Source organism: Ahaetulla prasina, chromosome 5 (genome assembly GCF_028640845.1).
Source record: "Ahaetulla prasina isolate Xishuangbanna chromosome 5, ASM2864084v1, whole genome shotgun sequence".
Taxonomy (NCBI): domain Eukaryota; kingdom Metazoa; phylum Chordata; class Lepidosauria; order Squamata; family Colubridae; genus Ahaetulla; species Ahaetulla prasina.
In genome coordinates this window covers 106,915,586-106,934,703 of record NC_080543.1, presented here as the reverse complement: position 1 = coordinate 106,934,703, position 19,118 = coordinate 106,915,586, and the positions used below count along the sequence as shown (strand labels likewise).

General features: G+C 40.6%; 1 protein-coding gene across 2 annotated transcripts in view; it reads left to right on the top strand.

The window, feature by feature from the left end:
- The first annotated feature begins 16,305 nt into the window (after positions 1 to 16,305).
- The window catches only part of SLC15A1 (solute carrier family 15 member 1), a 52,436-nt gene continuing 49,623 nt past the window's right edge, over positions 16,306 to 19,118 (top strand). The window contains exon 1 of one of the 2 annotated variants that reach the window (XM_058185572.1): positions 16,306 to 16,422. In XM_058185572.1, the coding sequence (XP_058041555.1) occupies positions 16,419 to 16,422 (4 nt within the window). In that variant the 5' untranslated portion in view covers positions 16,306 to 16,418. The remainder of the gene's footprint in view (positions 16,423 to 19,118) is intronic. The other variant, XM_058185571.1, reaches the window with a different exon arrangement.

The following is a 19,118-nucleotide window of genomic DNA, read 5'->3' as shown; positions in this document are numbered from 1 at the left end:
TTGCATAGTGGTGATGTCTCATTGAAATGTCTTCCTTTTTTCAAAAACTTTTTTGATATTTTGCTGAAAGATGAATTCCTAATTTAATTTTTAGAAAATTTAGTGATATCTTGACCTCAGCAAATGCAGCACATGACTTCTTTTCTAGTAAGTTATCTTCTCGTTCAAAATGTGGAAAACATCCAAATGTTTTCACAAATCCAGGACATTTTTAGGGTATCAATTGTTTCAGCCTCCATCTAATCAGTTGTATATATGGATTTCTTCTTATTCTAGGACATCTGCCTGACTTACAGTACTTATTGCCACTTCTCTGGGGTTTTAAGAAACAATGTAACATGTACTTCTTTGGCAGAGATGGTGCAGTAGTAACTTTCTCCGGAAGTGATATCTTCCATACTGATTACAATCCCAGAAAGACATGTTCTGCTGGTTCCTCTCTAACAAGGGTTCTTCTTGCTAGCATCCATGACATTCTAAATTCCACCTAGCACCTAGGCCAGTGATGGCTAACCTTTTCCAGACTGAGTGCCCCCAAAATGCAATATGCACCTGCCCCTGTGCATGTGCCCCACCCCCACACATGTGCATGCCCCGTACATGCCCCTGTGCATGTGCATGCAATCTCCTTACCCTGCACATGTGTGTGAGGCCCCATGCACACCCCTGCGCCCCCACGCATGCACATGTAGCCCCCTCGCATGTGCCCTGCCACCTGTGCACCCCGCCCCCTGTGCATGCGTGGCAGAGACTCAAAGACCAGCTGGCCGGTAGGAGGCACGCGCGCATGTGCAGCAGAGCTGAACTGGGCCGATGGCTCACATGCCCACAGAGAGAGTGCTGCGTGCCACCTCTGGCATATATGCCATAGGTTCACCATCACGGAAGGCGTTCCCTTATTCTATCTTTTCCTTATTCTATCTCCACTTTCCAGAACACAGTGATGTACAGCCTCTTAACCTTTCAGGTTTTGCTGAACGTACACTTCCCAACCAGGACTGAGAGGGAACTGGGAGTTTTAATTCTACCTTTAGGGCACTTCCATTCTCTATCTGAAGCAGTCAAGTTGATCCATCATCGCTGTCTGACATGTCAAGCTTGAAATGTTGACAATGATGAGCAAATATCCTGTCCTGCTCCAAATTTATTTATTTTGTCACAACATCATACAAAAGATTATATAGTATATAAACATATATATATAGGAAGAAGAAAAGAAAACAATAGGACAGGAATGGTAGGCACGTTTGTGCGCTTATGCACGCCTTATGGTCCTCTTAGGAATGGGGTGAGGTCAATAGTAGAAAGTTTTGGTTAAAGCTTTTAGGATTATGGAAGAGACCACAGAGTCAGGTAAAGTATTCCAAGCACTGATGATTCTGTTACAGAAGTCATATTTTCTGCAATCTAGATTAAAGCGGTTGACATTAAGTTTAAATCTATTGGTTGCTCTTGTATTATTGCAATTAAAGCTGAAGTAGTCTTTAACAGGAAGGACATTACAATAGATGATTCTGTTACAGAAGTCATATTTTCTGCAATCTAGATTAAAGCGGTTGACATTAAGTTTAAATCTATTGGTTGCTCTTGTATTATTGCAATTAAAGCTGAAGTAGTCTTTAACAGGAAGGACATTACAATAGATGATTCTGTTACAGAAGTCATATTTTCTGCAATCTAGATTAAAGCGGTTGACATTAAGTTTAAATCTATTGGTTGCTCTTGTATTATTGCAATTAAAGCTGAAGTAGTCTTTAACAGGAAGGACATTACAATAGATGATTCTGTTACAGAAGTCATATTTTCTACAATCTAGATTAAAACGGTTGACATTAAGTTTAAATCTATTGGTTGCTCTTGTGTTATTACAATTAAAGCTGAAGTAGTCTTTAACAGGAAGGACATTACAATTGATGATTCTGTTACAGAAGTCATATTTTTTGCAATCTAGATTAAAACGGTTGACATTAAGTTTAAATCTATTGGTTGCTCTTGTGTTATTGCAATTAAAGCTGAAGTAGTCTTTAACAGGAAGGACATTACAATAGATGATTCTATGACTTAAACTTAGGTCTTGTCGAAGGCGACGGAGTTCCAAATTTTCTAAGCCTAGGATTTCAAGTCTGGTGGGATAAGGTATTTTGTTGTTTTCAGAGGAATGGAGAACTCTTCTTGTAAAATATTTCTGGACACGTTCAATTGTATTGATGTCAGAGATGTGATGAGGGTTCCAAACAGGCGAGCTATATTCTAGAATTGGTCTATATTATATATATATATAATATTATATATATAATTTATATATATATTTATTTATTTATTTTGTCACAACATCATACAAAAGATTATATAGTATATAAACATATATATATAAAATTATATATATATAATTTATATATATAAAATTATATATATATAGGAAGAAGAAAAGAAAACAATAGGACAGGAATGGTAGGCACGTTTGTGCGCTTATGCACGCCTTATGGTCCTCTTAGGAATGGGGTGAGGTCAATAGTAGAAAGTTTTGGTTAAAGCTTTTAGGATTATGGAAGAGACCACAGAGTCAGGTAAAGTATTCCAAGCACTGATGATTCTGTTACAGAAGTCATATTTTCTGCAATCTAGATTAAAGCGGTTGACATTAAGTTTAAATCTATTGGTTGCTCTTGTATTATTGCAATTAAAGCTGAAGTAGTCTTTAACAGGAAGGACATTACAATAGATGATTCTGTTACAGAAGTCATATTTTCTGCAATCTAGATTAAAGCGGTTGACATTAAGTTTAAATCTATTGGTTGCTCTTGTATTATTGCAATTAAAGCTGAAGTAGTCTTTAACAGGAAGGACATTACAATAGATGATTCTGTTACAGAAGTCATATTTTCTGCAATCTAGATTAAAGCGGTTGACATTAAGTTTAAATCTATTGGTTGCTCTTGTATTATTGCAATTAAAGCTGAAGTAGTCTTTAACAGGAAGGACATTACAATAGATGATTCTGTTACAGAAGTCATATTTTCTGCAATCTAGATTAAAGCGGTTGACATTAAGTTTAAATCTATTGGTTGCTCTTGTATTATTGCAATTAAAGCTGAAGTAGTCTTTAACAGGAAGGACATTACAATAGATGATTCTGTTACAGAAGTCATATTTTCTGCAATCTAGATTAAAGCGGTTGACATTAAGTTTAAATCTATTGGTTGCTCTTGTATTATTGCAATTAAAGCTGAAGTAGTCTTTAACAGGAAGGACATTACAATAGATGATTCTGTTACAGAAGTCATATTTTCTGCAATCTAGATTAAAGCGGTTGACATTAAGTTTAAATCTATTGGTTGCTCTTGTATTATTGCAATTAAAGCTGAAGTAGTCTTTAACAGGAAGGACATTACAATAGATGATTCTGTTACAGAAGTCATATTTTCTGCAATCTAGATTAAAGCGGTTGACATTAAGTTTAAATCTATTGGTTGCTCTTGTATTATTGCAATTAAAGCTGAAGTAGTCTTTAACAGGAAGGACATTACAATAGATGATTCTGTTACAGAAGTCATATTTTCTGCAATCTAGATTAAAGCGGTTGACATTAAGTTTAAATCTATTGGTTGCTCTTGTATTATTGCAATTAAAGCTGAAGTAGTCTTTAACAGGAAGGACATTACAATAGATGATTCTGTTACAGAAGTCATATTTTCTGCAATCTAGATTAAAGCGGTTGACATTAAGTTTAAATCTATTGGTTGCTCTTGTATTATTGCAATTAAAGCTGAAGTAGTCTTTAACAGGAAGGACATTACAATAGATGATTCTGTGAGTTAAACTTAGGTCTTGTCGAAGGCGACGGAGTTCCAAGTTTTCTAAGCCTAGGATTTCAAGTCTGGTGGGATAAGGTATTTTGTTGTTTTCAGAGGAATGGAGAACTCTTCTTGTAAAATATTTCTGGACACGTTCAATTGTATTGATGTCAGAGATGTGGTGAGGGTTCCAAACAGGTGAGCTGTATTCTAGAATTGGTCTATATTATATATATATAAAAGGCAGGGTGGGCTTTCAAGGCGCTAACCAGTCCTACAGTAGCATGCTTCTCCTCTTTGCGCCAAAACAAGGCTTCAGAGGCATACTTTCACAATTTTCCGGAAGGCCAGGAGAGTGGGGGCCAAGTTATTGTAGATTGTTGTGTTAATGGATTTTACTTAGCCCTGTCTGCATGGAAGGAGAGTGCCCAATTTCCTACTTGTTGTGAAAACTGCGGGTGGCTTTTATGAGAGGAAGCTGAAAAGGCATCAGCCTCATTTCCCAACAAAAGAGCTGCATATTGTTTTTTACTGTGGTTTATCAAAACAAAAAAAATCATAGAACCAAAAATCATCTCATTCTGCTCATGAAGACACGTGGTATTAGCTGATCATAGAAATCAGGAGTTCCTTTGTGGTTGGCAGAATCCATTTATGGAAATGTCTCCAGGATCTTCACCTCCTTTTTAGAAAACACATCAAAAGTAGGATAAATTCTCCCCTGATTTTAATTGCATAGAAGCTGCTGGATGCAGTTGTTCTTGAGGAATGGCCAATTGACTGAGAGCAAAAAGATTCATTACTAGGCGAGCAGGATTTATTTCCTCTGTGCACGAGGCATATTTTTGTTTGTCTTCTGCCTCTGCAGAACAGCTCTGAGGTCATACCTTTATCTCCAATTAGAATTATGTAATTGCAATGATATTTTAAAATGATTTAAGCTCTAAAACTAAATTCCAATATGGGGTACAATACGTGCAACAGGGTATCTATTCCTATGATGTGCAGTTATCTACAGAGTATTTTATCAGACTGGGGTGTCCACTTCTCAAAATCCTGGCTGGACTCCCACAAAGCAAAAAGGGGGGAATATTCCTGCAGATAACTCTAGGAGATAGCAGCACCTGGCCTACTTTCCAAAGCATTCCAGATATCCCACAAGCCAACAACATGCAGTCTCTCTTGGGTCACCTCTTAAAGTAGCAAACAGCTGATGCTCAAGTTTGAGATGAGGAAGGGAGGAGGAAGAGGTGGAACAGGCAGACTGAGGCTCTGTCCTGGCACAGGAGACAAAGAGCACCCTTTCAGTGGGTTATTCATGTCTGGGACTATGTCATTCCTGCCACAAGGAATACATAACTACCAGAGGTGGGTTTCAGCAGGTTCTGACCAGTTCTGGAGAACCAGTAGCAGAAATTTTGAGTAGTTTGGAGAACCACTAGTAAAAATTCTGACTGGCCCTGCCCCATCTATTCTCTGCCTTCCAAGTCCCAGCTGATCAGGAGGAAATGGGGATTTTTGCAGTAACTTTGCCCTGGAGTGGGGTAGAAATGGAGATTTTACAGTAACCTTCTCCTGCCATGCCCACCAAGCCAAGCCACACCTACATCCACAAAACCGGTAGTCAATTTTTTTGAAACCCACCACTGATAACTAACACAAGCCATCTGATCTAGTGGTTAAGGCATCAGGCTAGAAAGAGGGGACCGTGAGCCCAAGTACCACCTTAGCCACGAAAGCCAGATGGGCGATCTGGGGCTAGTGACTCTCTCTTGGCCCAACTCATCTCTCAGGATTGTTGTTGTGGGAAACATAGGAGGAGGAAGGTATGCTGGATATGTTCACCACCTCGAATTGTTTGTAAAAAATAATAAAGGTAGGAAATAAATAAATAAAAATTAAATAAACTGGGGGAGGGACATGAGGAAAAGGAAGCTCTGCTTCAAAAGGCATTAGATAAGAAACCCCAGTCTTGTTATCTACAATAGGAGATTGCCCCATAGGAAGCAAGGTAGAGACTAACAAGACAATTGGTCTACCAGAATGCAGGGTAAGAAGCATCATCACTGGGGAAGAAACGTATCTTTCATGACTCCTGGAGCAGAGTAATATCAATTGATAAGTGCTTACAGGAATGAACAAGAGACTGCAGACCACCAACCAGAGCAATGGTGAAATCCAAATTTTTTTACTACCAGTTCTGTGGGCGTGGCTTTGTGGGCATGATGTGGCTTGGTGGGTAAGGCAGGGGAAAGATACTGCACAATCCCCATTCCCTCCCCACTCCAGGGGAAGGATACTGCAAAATCCCCATTCCCTCCCCACTCCAGGGGAAGGATACTGCAAAATCCCCATTCCCTCCCCACTCCAGGGAAAGGATACTGCAAAATCCCCATTCCCTCCCCACTCCTGGGGGAAGGATATTGCAAATTCTCCATTCCCTCTCCACTCTGGGGACAGCCAGAGATGGTATTTGCCGGTTCTCTAAATTACTCAAAATTTCCACTGCCGGTTCTCCAGAACCCATCAGAACCTGCAACACATGCTAAAAGGCAAGAGGAAAAGACATTTCCTATGGTCCCTGGTTATCTGCATTCATTGGCTCTTCAACACCAAGGCCATCTCACATATTTTTATTGAGAAATCTGAAAAGGAAAAGAAGCAAATAAGGGGAAAGGACTCCAAGAGAAGCCACATATTCCCCTTTAAGTTATTGAAAATGAAAGCAGACAATTGGGCCAAAGAAAACTCCAGACATGGAAATATCCTGATGCATACAAGGAAAGGGCTGAAAAGGCACAAAAACTTCATAACAGCACGGAAGCTGAATCTTATTTCCTGATACAAAATTTCCATTCATTGCAGCTATAACTCCATGATCCCAACCATCCTGCTACACTATCAATAGCAAGGCCTTCACAGTGGTTTTCTGCCAAACGCCTCGCCATCTATCTCTTCTCCCTTCCTCCAAGTTCCCATTATTCTCTTACCCTTCCAGTACTTCCGATTATACTGAACTGAATGAGCAACTGAGCTCATTTGCAGACCTTTGATCCTGGAAGGATACATTAAGGTCCTGCTGCTAAGGCTTTATAACCCATTGTTTGCCAGCTGTTTATTACGATTTCTCTTCCAAGTTTTATCGTGGCACATGATCTTTCGGGCTGGGGTATTTCATATGTGCTACTGCTAATGGCATGAGTGTAGTTCAAGGTCAGAGAGTAAAGTTAACTTTGCATGCTTTGTGCCTGTTTCACTTGTGCATCAGAGACTGCTTGACAAGGTAAGTTTCCAGCCTTTCAATGCCATTTAAAGTCACATAATTCCTCTTTGCCATGTGAAAGTATAGGCTGTGTGTTCACTCCAGATTGTGTACATTTAGAGGGTGCCTTTAAATTACCTTCTTAAAGGTGTCTGTGGTCACTATCTGCTAGAAGTACAAAGTGATTGGGGTGATAGTAGGTCACTAAAACAGACCGAATTAAAGAGAGGTCAAGTCAAATATCAGTCAACGTTTCCTTTGAGGGTCACCTCCAAGGATTGGAGAGCTTGTTTATATGCAAATTGCAATTCTGCCCACCTACAAATGGGCCATTACATTTTGCACCAGCTAAAGCTTCTAAGTAGAAAAATGTAGGAAGTTTCACCATTTAGGTTTCAGAAAAAAGATCTCAATTTCAATAGATTGAAAGTTCTCAGGAAGAAAGATCGATGACACACATGTAGTGCCTAAAATTTGTGAACTCTTTTGAATTTTTAATACTTCAGCATAAATATGATCTAAAACATGATCTGTTCTCCACCAAGTCCTAAAATTAAACAAATGAGTCAAAATATTTATGCTTGTTCATTTATTTATTGGGGACAATGATCCCAAGCTACTACATATTGTTGAGTAATAATGAGAACCTGTAGACATATCAGTTCATTTGATGATATTAGAATCAGATGTTTCACTCAATGGGATGATAATCAGGTGTGAATTTGAGGTCCTGACTTATTTAAGAAACAGATTTCTGGCCGCTGTCAAAAGCTGATCTCACAACACAGGTCTGAGTCATGGTTTGGACAAAGAAAATTGCTGGAGACTGCTCAAAAAAACAAAAACAAAAAAACAACCCAGTTATAAATGTTTGCCAGACTGGAAAAGATTATGAAAACTATTTCCAAGAAATTTGGACTCTGCCAATCCACTAATAGGCAGATTGTGTTCCCATGGACACAGTTCAACACTATTGTTAGCTTCCCTCGGATTGACCAAGATCACACCAAGAGCAAGGTGTATAATATTCCGGAGGTTTCCAAGAGTCTATAAAATGTCGACAAAAGTAAATGGTGCACTTGTTGAAGTTTGTGGAGCTCCCAGCAGAACTCTGGACAATAGCATACATGGCAGAGTTGCAACTAAAGCCACTAATCTCCAAAATGAACATTGCTGCCTGTCTACAATTTGCAGGAGGAAAAGTCACAGCATAGATAATAGTCTGATAAAATATGAGTCTAAAGGAAGAGTGGCGGTGGAAAAAAATCTCAAAAATGGACCTTTCTTATTATTTTGAGAGGAGAAGTACTTTTATAGTTGATTCTGTTACTGTAATCTCAATAAAAAATATTGTTAATATATGTGGTTGGTTGGTGTGTTTTCTCTGGGCTATTTTGAAGTGGTAATATGAAAGACGATACGGATAACCCAGAAGCTATTGGAAGAATATTCTGTGGATGGATGACATCAAAAAAATAACTTTTTGATTTGAATGAGAAATGTCTGGCAAAAAGCAAACATATTCCAGCATAAGATTCATATTATATGTTGAAATGGATTACAAGCACAATGAATTAAATATTTTCAGCCATAGTTATCTTTTAGGACAACTTGTTAATCCATTTTTCATTTTTTAAAAAGAGATCTCTCATACATATGTTGGAAAAAATATCCATCTGGTTCAGTTCCAGGAAGAAGACACTGGAAACATGGAGGCTGATGGAAAAGATGGTTTAATGATGAACAGAACCACATTGGTAGTTCTGGTGCAGCTGACCACATAGAGTTGAGAGTGGTGGGTGGTATTTCTACCTTCTCTTGGGCTTTGCACTTGAGCTTCCTGTTACTGTGCAAGAACATGTATTCTGTTGGCTATTGTAGGGGTCATAGCTGGCTCTGTAGGTTGTCTGAGCTATGTTTGGTTGAAGTTTGGAGGGTGATGCAATGAAGCGGCTTGTTGGGCAATTCCTACTGTAGCTGAGGGTTAACCCTATCTTTGTTCAGACTTTGCTGCAGGAAGTAATGGCTTATCAAATCTGCATTTCTAAAAGCTGGCCTCAGCTTAGTATCTGCTTGGGGGCAGGGAGCTGGGGCTCTGAGTTTCTCCTTCCTTAAGATTTTTATTTCTCTTTTAGGGGAAATATTTTATCCTGCCTTTTTAAATATTTCTCAAAATATTTCATTCTTCTAGGACAGGGGTGGGTGCTAATTTTCTACACATTATTACACATTTCAAGAACAATTCTGAATCTGCAGTCATAGGGTGATAAATTCTTATAATATAGTTCTTAGCAATTAATATGTTTATGAAAGGTTTGTGCACAAATTTTTAGCTCTTCCACAAATACAACCCAAAATATGGACCAGATATGTAGACATTTCCACAATACTAATAAAAAAAGACCAGTTAGAGAAAACCCAGAGAATCATCAACAGCATCTTCAAAGAAATCCAGTTTACCAGAGAAAACAACAACTCACTACCCTTCTTGGACATCCTGGCAGAACACATCCATGAACTAGTGTTCAAAAGACATGATGAAAACTCTTCACAACATACAGACAAACTTAACAATAGTTTCAGTTGGGAAACTGATCATCCTAGACCAAACCAAATACAAAAATGCTACCGAATTTCTAGAAGCTGGCACTCTTAGACTTAGAATAACTTTATTGTCATTTTGAAGGTACACTGATTGGCATACGTTAAAATGAAATTTCATTCCATACAGTTCTCAAAGGGTCACCGCTTCTAATATATAGTACGTAAACATGACAAAATAAATAAATACAAAATTATGCATATACCCACATATATTATATGACCGAGAGAAACACCATAGTCTAGTTCAGATGTATACATATACATGGCGAGAAAAATGAATCTTGCAAGGTTACCAGATGGATGGCATAGGGAGCAAAGCTGTTACAGAATCTGGTAGTCCTGCTAGAAATACTTCGAAACCTGTCTGACAAATTAGCCATCAATGGCTATATAAGCATAAACAATATCTACATACTATGCAAAAGAGACAATCAACAAGCCAAAAACAGAACAAAAAGACCAAAACACTTCCCCACCAGCAATCAGCACCCAGATCAGCGCAGATTAACTCCAAGATCCAACATCATGCCAACAATCAAGTAAACAATACCCCAATCAAGAAAATGCCAAACCAGCCAGCAGTAAACAGCCCAACCGAAGAACCTCTAAGACCATCTTCTCTAACACTGACAGGGCAAGCCACTAAAATATAAACTGAGAGAAACACCATAGTCTAGTTCAGATGTATACATATACATGGCAAGAAAAATGAATCTTGCAAGGTTACCAGATGGATGGCATAGGGAGCAAAGCTGTTACAGAATCTGGTAGTCCTGCTAGAAATACTTCGAAACCTGTCTGACAAATTAGCCATCAATGGCTATATAAGCATAAACAATATCTACATATTATGCAAAAGAGACAATCAACAAGCCAAAAACAGAACAAAAAGACCAAAACACTTCCCCACCAGCAATCAGCACCCAGATCAGCGTAGATTAACTCCAAGATTAACATCATGCCAACAATCAAGTAAACAATACCCCAATCAAGAAAATGCCAAACCAGCCAGCAGTAAACAGCCCAACCGAAGAACCTCTAAGACCATCTTCTCTAACACTGACAGGGCAAGCCACTAAAATATAAACTGAGAGAAAACTCTACTCCTTACCAGCACTGAGATGTTATCTAGTTTAGGTAATGAAATGTCTGCAAGAAAACAATCAAAGTATGAGTGCACCCCAGCAGAACTCTGGACAATAGCATACATGGCAGAGTTGCAACTAAAGCCACTAATCTCCAAAATGAACATTGCTGCCTGTCTACAATTTGCAGGAGGAAAAGTCACAGCATAGATAATAGTCTGATAAAATATGAGTCTAAAGGAAGAGTGGCGGTGGAAAAAAATCTCAAAAATGGACCTTTCTTATTATTTTGAGAGGAGAAGTACTTTTATAGTTGATTCTGTTACTGTAATCTCAATAAAAAATATTGTTAATATATGTGGTTGGTTGGTGTGTTTTCTCTGGGCTATTTTGAAGTGGTAATATGAAAGATGATACGGATAACCCAGAAGCTATTGGAAGAATATTCTGTGGATGGATGACATCAAAAAAATAACTTTTTGATTTGAATGAGAAATGTCTGGCAAAAAGCAAACATATTCCAGCATAAGATTCATATTATATGTTGAAATGGATTACAAGCACAATGAATTAAATATTTTCAGCCATAGTTATCTTTTAGGACAACTTGTTAATCCATTTTTCATTTTTTAAAAAGAGATCTCTCATACATATGTTGGAAAAAATATCCATCTGGTTCAGTTTCAGGAAGAAGACACTGGAAACATGGAGGCTGATGGAAAAGATGGTTTAATGATGAACAGAACCACATTGGTAGTTCTGGTGCAGTTGACCACATAGAGTTGAGAGTGGTGGGTGGTATTTCTACCTTCTCTTGGGCTTTGCACTTGAGCTTCCTGTTACTGTGCAAGAACATGTATTCTGTTGGCTATTGTAGGGGTCATAGCTGGCTCTGAGTTTCTCCTTCCTTAAGATTTTTATTTCTCTTTTAGGGGAAATATTTTATCCTGCCTTTTTAAATATTTCTCAAAATATTTCATTCTTCTAGGACAGGGGTGGGTGCTAATTTTCTACACATTATTACATATTTCAAGAACAATTCTGAATCTGCAGTCATAGGGTGATAAATTCTTATAATATAGTTCTTAGCAATTAATATGTTTATGAAAGATTTGTGCACAAATTTTTAGCTCTTCCACAAATACAACCCAAAACATGGACCAGATATGTAGACACTTCCACAATAATAATAAAAAAAGACCAGTTAGAGAAAACCCAGAGAATCATCAACAGCATCTTCAAAGAAATCCAGTTTACCAGAGAAAACAATAACTCACTACCCTTCTTGGACATCCTGGCAGAACACATTCATGAACTAGTGTTCAAAAGACATGATGAAAACTCTTCACAACATACAGACAAACTTAACCATAGTTTCAGTTGGGAAACTGTGACCATCCTAGACCAAGCCAAATACAAAAATGCTACCGAATTTCTAGAAGCTGGCACTCTTAGACTTAGAATAACTTTATTGTCATTTTGAAGGTACACTAATTGGCATACGTTAAAATGAAATTTCATTCCATACAGTTCTCAAAGGGTCACCGCTTCTAATATATAGTATGTAAACATGACAAAATAAATAAATACAAAATTATGCATATACCCACATATATTATATGACTGAGAGAAAACTCTACTCCTTACCAGCACTGAGATGTTATCTAGTTTAGGTAATGAAATGTCTGCAAGAAAACAATCAAATATAGAGAGCACCAAGGACACAAACAGAAAACCAAAATCACAAACATAAAATAGCAGCTGAGCAGCAACACAAAACCAGGGGTGAAATGCTACTGGTTCGATTCGCCTGAACTGATAATAAAAAATGTATTTAAAAAGTAAAAGCAGAATAATATTGTGGGTGTATGTTGTTCTGGTTAGAGATTTTTAAGTGATTATAAGTATAATCAATTTGTAAAGGAACAACAATACTTTTTAAGAGATGTACAACTTTTTGCATAATTAAGAAACAAGTGATAGCTGTGGTTTAACTTATGTAAAAGAAGTACTTTGTAATTAACAATGCAGACTATCTAATTAAGCCATGTGTTGTAAGAAATGTTTTGCTTTAGATGCCATAGGACTTATTGGACACTTCACAACTCCAACTGCTTCAACGACCTTCTAAAAGGATGCAAATGACCAGCTGTCTATAAGGAATATAAATCCTTCCATTCCCCACCATCCAGTCAGAGCTGAAGAAGTGTCTTGGTTGAGAAGTAAAATGTCTTCAAAGAAAAAACAAGAAAGCCCAGTTGCCTCCTGAAAAGGCACCTTTGGGACTAAATTTAGCATACACACACAATATAAATTTGCTTGTCTGAGATTTGAAAAGTTGAAAATTTACTCAAAAGCCTACATAACATTTTTAGAAAGTACACAGTGTACTTTTTACTATTTGTAGATAGCAAAATGAACCAAAGTCCCATTAATAGGATTTGCCCCAAATTGCTACATCAGACTTTTCTGACTTTTTGTTCTTTCAACAGTCTATTTTAAATTGTGTTGCTGTACTTGTAGAAAAAGTTGTTCACTCTGAAATGAATATGGAAGTCCCTTATTGATAGGTAACACATTTAAGATTCCACAATCAGATGGACATACAAACACACACACACATACAAACAATTCAGGCTAAATTGTGGCACAAAGTTTATACTGTATCTGACTGATGTTGTATCCACAGTTTCCACTGCAGATGCAAATGCAGGGGAATCTAACTACTTAAAATAAGCTTATATTCTTTTGAAAAGGATGTTCTAGGTATACAAATCTAATAAATATAATGTTCTCCAACTTAATGTACATTAATTAGCAAATCTGTTTAATAGATGGGATTCAACTCTGTAAGGATCTGCTTCCTCTATTCTAAGGTTAAAAATAAGGAGTTAGGTAAGTTGATAGATAAATTTGATAGATAAATATATATAAATTTTTGAATAGTACCCTTTTAACTTGATATTAACAATGGGGTGCCAAAAAGTAAAAGCAGAATAATATTGTGGGTGTATGTTGTTCTGGTTAGAGATTTTTAAGTGATTATAAGTATAATCAATTTGTAAAGGAACAACAATACTTTTTAAGAGATGTACAACTTTTTGCATAATTAAGAAACAAGTGATAGCTGTGGTTTAACTTATGTAAAAGAAGTACTTTGTAATTAACAATGCAGACTATCTAATTAAGCCATGTGTTGTAAGAAATGTTTTGCTTTAGATGCCATAGGACTTATTGGACACTTCACAACTCCACTATTTCCACTTCCCAATTCTTCAAAAGTTAATCTGAAGGTGATCTATGATTATGTTTCCTTTGGAGGCCTCAAGAACACTGAGAAAAAAAATCATTGCTTAAATTCAAGTTGCCACCAATCTGGGAGTAAAAAAATATCTCCCATTTCTACAATGCACAAGAACATTTTTTTAAAATGCCTTGTACTCCACTATCACATCCAAGGTATATAAATATAAATACAAATAAATCACTAATTAAAGGGCTTTTTTGTGGAGAGTTAAAATGGTGTCAAGCCATTTTTATTGTTGGAGAGCAAGAGGAAGAAACTGGGAAGAGGGGTGAGGAAAAGTCATATAGATAGAAAACAGAACATTCACAAGCAGTCTTATATGTTAGGAGTTAAATTTGCTTTGTTTTATTGAATATATTTTTATTGGTCACTTTGCCAAAGAAAGTTTCTGTCTATCTGCCAGAGTACTCATAAGTACCAGAGAGATGCAGTATTTCAAACAAAGTCCATTACTGGTGTTTCAAAAATATCAAGATTGGGAAACAAATCAGGTTGGCTCTTGTCTACAGCTACTTTGAATTAAATGTCATCAAAATACATATAAATCACAAAAACATACCGAACATTTGATACTACATAGAACATTGCTACATTTTGCTTTCTTTGGTATTTACTACTTTTTGACTAATGCATCCGTTATTTAAGTTTCTTCAAATATTAGCAATCCATAAAAACAATTATAAGACTAAAATGGATTACTAAATAATAAAAGAGCTTCTACATTAGCAGAATGCAAGAGTCTGGTATTTTTCCCTATCAGCCCTAAAAAAAAAATCACTTTACTTTCCGGCCAAGAAACTGAAACTGCTAAAACAAAAAATCCCACTGCCTTTTATTTCTATCAAATGGTTTATACAAATCTTTTACTCATTTTGTATTTTTTTCCTCAGTTTGCTGTCTCCGAGCACATTTCCCTTCCCTGTCTCATCACCTCCTGTACTTACAGCCCTCTTCTCCCTCCCACCCGCCTCAGTCTTGACCCCTTTGTCGGTAGCATTTTAAAAATCCACCTAAAACACTTTCAGTTCTCTTCCCATCCAACAATTGGATTTGGGATTCAACAGGTGCCTCCTGGGCAGCAAATGAGACAGAAGCAGCACCTGTTGGATTTCTGTCCCATCACACTATATAGAAAGGTACATACTAGATGGACATTACCTTACAGACGACCCCCATCCCATTAAAGACACTGGAGTTTTCATGTCAAATGATCTAAGTGCCAAAGCCCACTGCAACTACATAGCAAAAAAAGCTCTAAGAGTTGTAAACCTAATCTTGCATAGCTTCTTTTCGAAAAACACCACACTACTAACCAGAGCATATAAAACATTTGCTAGACCAATTCTAGAATACAGCTCGCCAGTTTGGAACCCTCACCACATCTCTGACATCAATACAATTGAACATGTCCAGAAATATTTTACAAGAAGAGTTCTCCATTCCTCTGAAAACAACAAAATACCTTATCCCACCAGACTTGAAATCCTAGGCTTAGAAAACTTGGAACTCCGTCGCCTTCGACAAGACCTAAGTTTAACTCACAGAATCATCTATTGTAATGTCCTTCCTGTCAAAAACTACTTCAGCTTTAATTGCAATAATATTAGAGCAACTAATAGATTTAAACTTAATGTCAACCGCTTTAATTTAGATTGCAGAAAATATGACTTCTGTAACAGAATCATCAGTGCTTGGAATACTTTACCTGACTCTGTGGTCTCTTCTCATAATCCTAAAAGCTTTAACCAAAAACTTTCTACTATTGACCTCACCCCATTCCTAAGAGGACCATAAGGGGCGTGCATAAGCGCACAAGCGTGCCTACCATTCCTGTCCTATTGTTTTTCTTTTCTTCTTCCTATATATATATATATGCTTATACCTCCTTATATTTACTCATATAAGTGTTTATATACTATATAATCTTTTTGTATGATACCTACATATATTGTTGTGACAAAATAAATAAATAAATAAATAAGGCACAGGAGGACCAAGGGATAAAAGCAGTGGCGCTTATCGATTGCTTCTTAACGATGTGCCAAATCAAGGAGCGGGGAGGTCGAGAGCCGGCCTTTTCCTCCCACTCCCTGCCCTACAAATTCCTCCTGGAGCGATGAAGGAAAGCGGTTCGGCTCTTTCCTCTCTCGGGTGTTTTTCGCTCTCGGGCGTGAGGGCGGTAGACCCAGTTCTTCCCTGCCCGCCGCCTACCTCCTTCCCCGCTTTCTTGGCCAGGTAGGGGTAGGACTTGGAATCCGGCCAAGGCAGAGGCTTTAAAGAAACCGACCTCCGTGGCCTCCGTTCCCTTTCCACCTCAGCATCTGCCCCAAGTAGGACCGCCGAGAGCAGCACCAAGGGCGGCCCAAATGGGTACGTACGGGAAAGGAAAGGGGTTGGCGCAGCGGCCGGACCCGAGGGTCACCGGGTGGGTCTCCCAAAGGAGCCAAGTCTGCCGGCTTCGACGAGCAGCCTTTGCCGGTTGCTTCTCTCGCTCAGGCGTCGTCCCCCCCCTTCCGTTACTTCTCCGGGTCATGAGGCGTCTCTTCGCTTTTAAGGCGTCTTGGGAGCACTTCTGCGCCCTTAGGCTGCAGTTGCGCTCTCTCCGGTTTTCTGGCGGGGAAGCCTCACAGAAAAGTTACTTCTGAGGAGACAACTTGTGGGGTCGAGGGAGCTAGGCCGATTCCCCGGATCGGCTTTAGCCCAAAGTTACCCCTCTCCCTCCCGAGAGGAGGTTCCGGGGAGCGGGGATGGTGGCTCGTATTCCCCCGTAAAGCGGGGGGCTGCAGGCAGGGACCACCGCAAGAGTGGCCAACCGTGGGCGGCGAAAGGAAAAGGAAAATCCCGGCTTAAGAAAACTCTGTGAGATTCTCAGTCATACAAATCGTGGATGTTTCAAAGGTGCTTTTTAATTAATAATTTTTTTTTTCTCCAAGAGGCAACCGAAGTTTCTGGTTTTTCTTGGAAGACGTTTTGCTTCTCATCCAAGAAACCGCTTCAAGCTCTTCTTCAGAGCTGAAGAAGCTTCTTGAATGAGAAGCGAAACGTCTTCAAAGAAAACCAGAAACTTCGGTTGCCTCTCGAGAAAAAGGCACCTGCTTAAGAAACGTCCCCTTCCCCCGCAAATCAGGGAAATAAAGGAAAAAAAAGGTGGCCGCCCTCCCCCTTCTAAATCCCCCCGCCGCGCGCGCTCAGTTCGATTCCTCGCACAGTAACGAGGGCGCCCGCCAGCCCGTCCGCCGCGCAAAAGGGAGCTAGACCGCCAGCGCTCGCGGCCGCCCAGGTGCTTCGAAGAGCGAAAGGGGCGGGATTGGCCGGAGTTCGTGGGCAACAGCCGGCAGCGAAAGAACTGGCCGTCGGTGGAGAAGGGAGTCTGGCGAAGGGGAGGGAGGGACGGAGGGCAATACCGGTCCGTCGGCGGCTGTAGTTGGCGAGTCCGAGGAATTCCATCGAACAAGCATAGCCGCGTTTGGAAGAGGCAGGCGGCGGCTGCTTCGACGTCCTGACGCTCCCCGCGGAGCTTTCCCAACCGCCTTGGTTCTCAACCCCCGGCTGGGTTCCCTTGACCCGCTTACCCGAGGTTCAGCCAGCTGTGGCTTCATTAATAATGAACCCCGGTTTTGTTTTTTCTGGGCGGGACGCATCGCAGCCCGACGCGTGAGACTAAACTGAGGGCGGCGAGGCGCTGCTTTAATCTGCGCGCCAGTTTCCTCCCTCGCTCGCCCACCGAAACTCCGAGGCGCTCCTCTGCTCTCCCGCCCTTTGGGGAGAGGCGCGCGCTCCTGGTCAGCGGAGGGCACCTGACCCTCGGCCGGAGAGGGCAGGGCCGGAGGAGGAAGGAGGTCTCTGAGGAGATAAGCTGCAAAAGGTGAGGCGCTCTGTGGCTGCGCCAGGAACTCGTCTCCAGAAAGGCTTTGTGGCTCCTTAAATGGGATGCAGCTTTGGCGGAGCAGATGTATCCTATTTATACCAGGGAGTCCTCGACTTACGACCACGCAGGAGCCCAAAGTTACCCCTCTCCCTCCCGAGAGGAGGTTCCGGGGAGCGGGGATGGTGGCTCGTATTCCCCCGTAAAGCGGGGGGCTGCAGGCAGGGACCACCGCAAGAGTGGCCAACCGTGGGCGGCGAAAGGAAAAGGAAAATCCCGGCTTAAGAAAAGTCTGTGAGATTCTCAGTCATCCAAATCGTGGATGTTTCAAAGGTGCTTTTTAATTAATAATTTTTTTTTTCTCCAAGAGGCAACCGAAGTTTCTGGTTTTTCTTGGAAGACGTTTTGCTTCTCATCCAAGAAACCGCTTCAAGCTCTTCTTCAGAGCTGAAGAAGCTTCTTGAATGAGAAGCGAAAGGTCTTCAAAGAAAAACCAGAAACTTCGGTTGCCTCTCGAGGGGGGAAAAAAGGCACCTGCTTAAGAAACGTCCCCTTCCCCCGCAAATCAGGGAAATAAAGGAAAAAAAGGTGGCCGCCCTCCCCCTTCTAAATCCCCCCGCCGCGCGCGCTCAGTTCGATTCCTCGCACAGTAACGAGGGCGCCCGCCAGCCCGTCCGCCGCGCAAAAGGGAGCGAGACCGCCAGCGCTCGCGGCCGCCCAGGTGCTTCGAAGAGCGAAAGGGGCGGGATTGGCCGGAGTTCGTGGGCAACAGCCGGCAGCGAAAGAACTGGCCGTCGGTGGAGAAGGGAGTCTGGCGAAGGGGAGGGAGGGTCGGAGGGCAATACCGGTCCGTCGGCGGCTGTAGTTGGCGAGTCCGAGGAATTCCATCGAACAAGCATAGCCGCGTTTGGAAGAGGCAGGCGGCGGCTGCTTCGACGTCCTGACGCTCCCCGCGGAGCTTTCCCAACCGCCTTGGTTCTCAACCCCCGGCTGGGTTCGCTTGACCCGCTTACCCGAGGTTCAGCCAGCTGTGGCTTCATTAATAATGAACCCCGGTTTTGTTTTTTCTGGGCGGGACGCATCGCAGCCCGACGCGTGAGACTAAACTGAGGGCGGCGAGGCGCTGCTTTAATCTGCGCGCCAGTTTCCTCCCTCGCTCGCCCACCGAAACTCCGAGGCGCTCCTCTGCTCTCCCGCCCTT